General features: G+C 39.1%; 1 protein-coding gene across 1 annotated transcript in view; it reads right to left on the bottom strand.

Moving 5' to 3' along the window:
* Positions 1–1,270: 1,270 nt before the first annotated feature.
* Positions 1,271–7,536, bottom strand: part of FRMPD4 (FERM and PDZ domain containing 4) — a gene marked incomplete at its 5' end in the record, with an annotated part of 31,036 nt that continues 24,770 nt past the window's right edge. Inside the window, 3 exons of the mRNA XM_027906552.1 lie at positions 1,271–3,283; positions 4,426–5,697; positions 6,024–7,085. Coding sequence (XP_027762353.1) covers positions 1,932–3,283; positions 4,426–5,697; positions 6,024–7,085 — 3,686 coding nt within the window. The remainder of the gene's footprint in view (positions 3,284–4,425; positions 5,698–6,023; positions 7,086–7,536) is intronic.

Below are 7,536 nucleotides of genomic sequence, written 5' to 3'. Positions count from 1 at the left end.
AAACAAAAGGACAACAAAAATCTGCTTACCTTTGAAATAAAATTAGATCAGTTTTTGAAATGGAGTGGAATGAAAAGGACTGGACTAGCAATGCTAAAAGCAACACTTTCCTATGAACTATGTCAATGCTTAGCTGTGACAATCCTAAATTTATTTTTGGAACTTAGTGTTTCCAAAACACCCATGACATTTTTATAAACTCAGAAAACAATCAAAGAATACGTACCAAGGCAACAATTCATCCTGGTTTTTTACCCAGTATGAAACAGTCAAAACCCACAGGATTTGCAGCACCAGAGCAGCACACATGGTCCCACTCTCTCGGCTGCCAGAATGAGAGCACTGAGTGTCAGCACCACACAGAAGAAGCTGCTGTCACCCACCAACAGTGTAATTCAGCCTACAGCCTACCTCTGAGCTGCCCTCCAGAGCGGGTCCATGTGCTGAGTGAATTGATCTTAGAAACCAGATTAAGCCTCTGATACTATGTTTCTGAAGATGTTTCTCTGCAGTCTGAGGAAAACGTCTGTCTTGGTTTCATAGTGAAGTGAAAGAAAGTACTTCCTTAATTTTGTTGGTTTAGTCTGTCTAGTTCAGCACAGAAAGCTTCACATGTGCTTCAACTGAATGGGTAAGTTTTCAAAACGGAGCGGTTATTCTCTTTGTATGTGACAAACAGATGAAAATTACCTACATCAGCTTGGAGAATGGAGGTTGTGCTCCTCGGTCACTGAAAAGTTTACCAGTTGCTCTTGTGAAAGCCTATTTGCCACTTGGAACTGAGAGCTTTTGCTCTGGTTGCCTCTCAAACACAAGACTACAAAATGTTTTTCAGAAAGGTTCAGATGAGAGAGCTTATTCACAAATTGCCTTTGTCATCACTCAAGAGAAGAACTGTGTCTAGCTGGAAATATTTCAGAGATATTTATTGTATTCTGAAAACTTCATTTTATTTCTAACTTTTTTACAGTTAAACATTCAGAATCATAAAATATGAAGTATAAAATATTTAACAAAATAGATGCAGTTCATGTTGTTCTGATGCACCATAGGTATATGATGAAACAGTAAACAGCATATGAATTTCCTCATGGTCCTCCCTCTCTCATCTACACCAGGGTGTATAGACCTGCTCCATACAGTTTGGTCTGACCACAACGGCATCAACCTTTCATTTCAGAGAGAAAACCACCACCACTCTGGTTTCTGTGTCCTTAGTCTTCCACAGGTACCTTATCTGTCTAAAATGCCAACACTAATGTTCAATACATCAAATACCCTCTGAAGTTGGTATATTCAATAATTTGTTTTTTTCTTTTTTTCTTTTTTTTTTTTTAAAGTACAGAATTTCCTAGAAAAGAAGAATCAGGTAATTCAGTCCATATGAACAAAAGAGTCATTTATTATATATATATTCTCTAGTAAGTTATAATAGTCTCTTGGATTTTAAATGTCTTTTTGCTATTTTCAATGCTTAAAAATTATAATTTTAAAACATTAAATATTGTGTTATATACATTAGGATTTAATTTATCATTTCTAAACACGGAGCATTCTCCAAGTGAAAACAACTTCATTGACATAACAGGCTTTAGAAGTTCACTTCATACAACCATAAATTTGACTATATGAAAAATAGTCAAACATTGACTTGCTCCTAAATAGGAATTTTTTTCTGTTTCTTTTTTTCTGGTCTTGGGTAGAGGGTTTTTTTTGCTTTTGTTTTTATATAAACAGAAGGACAGATCTACTAATTACTTTTGTCAGTGTTCAGTATTTAACTTTTTTTTTAATCTCATACCTATTTTATATAAAATAACAAAATATACAGAGAAAGCTGAGTTTGTTACACTAGTTCATACACATACAGTAAATAAAAGTTTTTTTATGTATGGCTTTGCAAAGGTAGATTATGAAGTGACTTTTGAATTTTATTTGTTTAAAAGCATTTTAAGAGAACGTGTTAGTGTGCTTACAATAGCGGCCATGGTAGTCGAATGTCGAGCCAAGAGTTTAATGCTAGGATCACCAGAGGTCTTGCCTGACACTGCTTCTGCAGCCTTCAGAAGACAAATGTAGTTTATTACAACCTCATCTATCTTAGCTATAATTTCCTGCTGCTGTGTTTCAGAGTTCATTACTTTAACTAAACGCATGCAGGCTTCTGTTAAGCAACAGAGTACTTGAAAGCTGGAAGTCATAGCTAAAAGCATTTCCTCAGGGCTTTTATCAGCCATGGCCATTTTCCTGCAGGCACTTCCCAACTGTCTCGATTCCAAAGATAACAGTTGTTTGTACTTAGAAAGTTTAAGGTCATATGTTTCTGGATGTAAATCTTCTCTCTTGCCCATACTTGCTCGGACCAGTGAGAGTAGCTCACTGGCATCCTTTTGTGCTGCAATAAATCCATCAGGCATTGCATAAGTCTTCTCTTTCAACACATTTATTCGAGTGATTCGTGCATCAAAGGCCACATCATTGAGATTCACATCAATTTGGCCACCTTGGGTGTCGGCACTGCTCTTCTCATGCTCATTGACTGCCTCATCTTGTGGGGGCTCAGCAGCTTTCAGGGACTCCAAGACGTTCTGCTCATTGTCACTGGACAACGACTGACCAACTGGTTCTGTGAGCTCACATGGGGTCTTATGTTCAAAGAGATGTGAGAGCTGATGGCTGTCTTGGTCATTTTCATCGTCGTTGTCATTATTTCCTCTGCTTAGGAAGCAATAGCTAAAGGGGCCACGGCACCTCCAGGTGCTGGTGTCCAGCTTTCGCAAAGGCAACATTCGACATGGCTTGGAGTCCTTCTGACTGGCACCTGTGCCTGAGCACTTCTTACTGTCCTTCCTATCAGTGCTGACGTACACACAACTCTGAGAATAACTTTTTGACAGCTTTTTGCTCAGGGAAAATTCCACCCTTCTCTCTGATTTGGATTCGTCCTTTCGGGTGATGCCCAGGCATTTCAAACTGGTCGTGGCTGCCTTCTTTTCAAACAGCATCTCAATGCCGGCAGATCCTCCAATGATGCTGCTGCTGCGTCTCAGCACTTTCCTGCTCTGCGGCATCCTGAGGCTTCCTCCTATCATGTCATATGGCCGTAAACTAACTGTTGCCCCACAAGCCTGATTTACTTTGGGAATGTCACAAGAGTCTTGATTTTGACTTGGCACCTTTGATTCTGATAGCATGGATGATAGCATGATGGAGTCAGCTAGAGGCTGTCTAGGAAAAGCTGTAGGCATGCCTCCTTGTCTTCCCTTTTCAGGCTCTGTGAAAGCTACACTAGGGGTAGTAGAAGAGCAGACAGAATAATTAAGCATCACCCTGATAATATTTGGACAGTAAACTTTCAAATATATATTATCAGTCAGGAAAAATGGATTCCCAGTATTTCCCAATGGTTTACATTCCTCAAAATATTCCATAAAAAAATTAAATACTAGTCTTTTGTATTTCACTAAAATGCCTCTTAAAATCTATCAATAAATTATAAATTATGAATAATTAATTTTTCATTCCAGTACAGCAAACTTTTTTTTTTTAAAGCAATAGAAAATTATCTATAAAACATCCTAAACGTCCCCCAATATATGTATTGCATGTTTTCTGTTACTAATTAGATGAATACTTTCAGATTAAAATACCTTCATCAACTACACCTGAGAGAGTATGGAAGATGCATTCATGGTAATTTTGGTTTGGTTACATGGGGGCTTTTTTTGGCAGAGGAAGAGTATTTCTCATTCTAGCTCCTAGTCTGTTGCATTTTTGGATTTTCATACATTCACACACGACTGCTACATGTGGGTTGCAATCACAGGGAGAGGGAAACATTTAAAATACAACTGAAAGAATTTCCAGTGCCATCTCTGAAAAACTGTGGATTTTTTATAACTGAAGAAACACCTACTGTCAGATTGTGAAATAAATACATGCTTAATAAAGTAGTGACATTTTCTCATCCTTACATTTAGAGCTTTTTATTCATACTGGCATGCTTCTGACAACCTGCTAAAATAGCTTCTAGGATACATAAAAAATGAATCACAGGTTTTTCTCTCCTACATTAATTTACCTTCTGAAGTCATCTTATAATCTAGCAAGTATTCTGGAACTCAAGTGACTGGGAACTTTGGAGAGGCTTCCAAAGAGTGGAAGAGGCCTCTCCATCAGTGTCCCTCCATATACTTTTTTAATGTAATGAGAGGTTTTTTTAGAAGTTGATCTCTGTATGCAGCTCTTAAGAATATTTCAACATGTACAAGTAAAATGAACAGATAAATGAAGTACTATTTCCATTGTCTGCTACAAGTTGAAGATATACTTCAAGGGAAAGATAATAAATATGTCTTACCCAGTCCTCAATGCTAACACGTAGCTTTAAAAACAAATATTAGAAACCCTTTATTACTCCTGTACCTGTAGTTTCTTTTATCTTGGGGATCCGATGACATCCTTCTCTCAAAGTGCCGAACAGCGGCTCAGCATTAATTGCTGAATGCACAACAGGCACCGTCATTCTGTGACACACGGCTTCCGGCTGCTGGTGCAGGTCCTTGTATGTCGTTCCATGGTTTGGAAGAATGGCAGCTCTTTCATCTCCTGGAACATAGGCAATGCCCTTCATTGATGGGTCAGAGATGATGTGCTTAACATCAGAGGTACAAAGAGGAGATTCAACAGGGGTAGCACACGTGCTACTGCCTGTGCTGCATCCTGCGTCCACTGAAGAGCACTGAGAGCTCTGCAGTGAGAAGTGGCCTTCACTTTGCAGAGATGACATGCGCTTAGCCAAGTGATATTCACAAAGCCTAGCCACACTCTGCTCTGCTTCTGGAAGCTTTGAAGGATGGTCATCTGCAGATAAATCAGTATCTTCTGCATCGTTTACGTCTTTGGCTGAAGACACAGGAGTCATATCTGACAGGAAATTTTCACCTTGGCTAAGCCCTGAGGTATCATCCTGATCCACCTCAGGATCCACTTCATCCTTACAGTCAGTTTCTGCTTTACCGATGACAGGAACTCTCGGAAAAGTCTTCCCATTCACTGTTTCTGGGCTTGGCTTATCTGCTGCCCCATCATCGGCAGCATACCATCTTTGGCGAAAGGCAGTTCTCTCCACATTAAAAGTGCTTAGGCGTTGACTGTCTCTTGCTGAAAGAGTTCCAAATTTAGCTTTTGGATCTTCATCAGTCTCTGCTTTTTTATTTCCCTGTTGCTTTTTCACAGTAGCATTGCCATCAGAGGGTGCTTTTACTTCGCTATCTGTCATCTTATTTTTCCTTTTACTAGTGCAAGAATATACCAAGGATCCCATGTGCAATTTGCTAAAATAATCAGTGACAGATTTTGTTTCCATGGTCTCTGGCTCCATTTCCATGTTATCGGAATGAAGAATCTGCTTTGAAGGCACAACTTTTGACTGTAGCTCTGCAGCCTGATGACCAGCCAAAGGCTGTGAGGGCATCATGCCTGGCCCGCCAGCCTGATTCTTAGCAATAGGAAATTCAGTCTGCTCTTCCACAAGCGGTTGGTAGCCTTCACTTGTGGTCAAAAACATACGTGCAGTGTTTTCCGACTGTTTCTGTGCTGCGGCTAGTTCAGAGCTTTCAGTCATTTCAGAGGAATTTGTTTCATTGCCAGAATCTGAAGATGACTCAGGGCTATATGCTCGCAGGATAGCTACACCTGCAAGCCACAAAAAATAAGACTCAATTAAATGACAGCAGCTGAAGCACCTGGATAAGCAAAAAGCAAAAGGGGGTGTATTAGAGACAAAAATATGCTTTGTAAGAATACTTTGACTTTATTGCACAGTTCCCGAAACAGGTAGTTTAATAACATAATGGTGCTCCATTAAATATGGAATACGATGTATGCAAAATGATGGCAAAAAATAAAAGGAAAATTAGAAAAAAAACACAAACCAACCCTCATGAAATGGAGTACTTCCAAAGCTAAATGGATGAGATGGAATGATTTTCAATGAATAAATGTAACTATGGTGAAAGAACCTGAATTGTCATTCGTCTGCTGTTCCTCTGAAGCAGCCAAAGCTTCTAGTGCTTGAAGTGTAGAGACTACAGCATCATCTAGCCCCTTTTCACATTTCCCCTCTGTATTAGTAGGGACAGCATCGATAAGCGACACTGGAATGTCATCATTGCCTAGATTCCTGTCTTGCTCCTTGTTGTCTCTAGGCTGAGTTGCTTGATTCTGAGTGTCTTCCTCATCTGAACTGTCCCTGAAGCCAGGTGGAGGAGCAGCAATGGCCATGTTTAAGGTATGCAATAGGAAATCATCTTCATTATCATCACCTTCTGGAGGTGGAAGTGAAGTCAAATCAATAATGTCATCACTAGAACCAGAAAGGCTGAGAAGAGCAGGCCTATTGATTTCTCCTACCATAATGTCTTCTTCACAGCTTACTTCATCTTCATCTTCAGCATCATCTGTGTTTTCTGCATAACAAATATCATGCAGCAAAGGCTCTTCTATTCCTTCCGCAGCTCCAAATATTTTACCATCGCTTATAGTTGCGTAAACAGAATTTGTAGCAAACTGAATGCTTTCAGCATCTGGTGATAACTCCAGGCCTTTAATATCACTGGAATTACTAATATAAATGGCTCTTTGTTTTTCTAGTATTTCTGGACTTTCATCCAAAAGCCTTTCATAGCCAAGAGTCTGGGGACTGATACCATCCAAGTTTTGATCTCCAAATATAAACGAAACTTTTGCTCCCCTGGGGGAATCCTGTGCTTTCTTGGTAGATTCCAAACCTGAGAGTGACAGCAGTGAAGGCTGGTTAAAATTTCTGCTTTCTTCTGCTTCAGCAGAGTCACTTTGCTTGGCCAGATGCTGATCAAATCCACCTGAATTATAAGTATTTTCTATGTACAGATGTCTGTGTTCTTTTTGACATAACAGACTTTCAGAAACATCTACAGTCTTCTGTTTTGGATCAGCAAAGGGTATTTGAGTCTCCTGATCTCCTTCAGCTAGGAAAGTGGTAGTTTTTGGTATGCAATTCCACTCAGAAGCAAGGATATTATGCTTCCCTCTGTTTTCAGGTCCTGTGGCATGGTGAAATAAAATCAACATTGTGAAATCAAAGAACAAAGTCATGCAATTTGTAAACAATAATTTGTTAATAATAATTTGTTAATGAGCATTAAACATTCTGAATAGGACAGCTAAGCCATCAAGGACTTAAAAAAAACCCCACTGTTTTAAACTCACCTCTGTTCTAAGTGAAACACATGTTGACTTAATGACCTAAAGTTTAACTGGTACTTTTCTACTCTGGAACAAAACTAAATCTCAGCTAGGTACAAATGCTATAGTAGGAATAGTAACACAAAACCAGCTGGTTTCTCCAACACCATATGTACTCTTACAAAAGATATATGCATTTAAAATAATAACACTCACAGGGGACTGCATCTATTTTACTAGAGTAGGAAAGAAATGCATCATGTGGTTTATTTTACCATGAAGATGATATCATAGGCTGGATATTAGAAC

This window comes from Empidonax traillii, unplaced genomic scaffold (genome assembly GCF_003031625.1).
Source record: "Empidonax traillii isolate 1590-97213 ecotype Southwest subspecies unplaced genomic scaffold, ASM303162v1 scaffold1320:size131145, whole genome shotgun sequence".
Taxonomy (NCBI): domain Eukaryota; kingdom Metazoa; phylum Chordata; class Aves; order Passeriformes; family Tyrannidae; genus Empidonax; species Empidonax traillii.
This window is presented reverse-complemented; position numbering and strand designations above follow the sequence as displayed.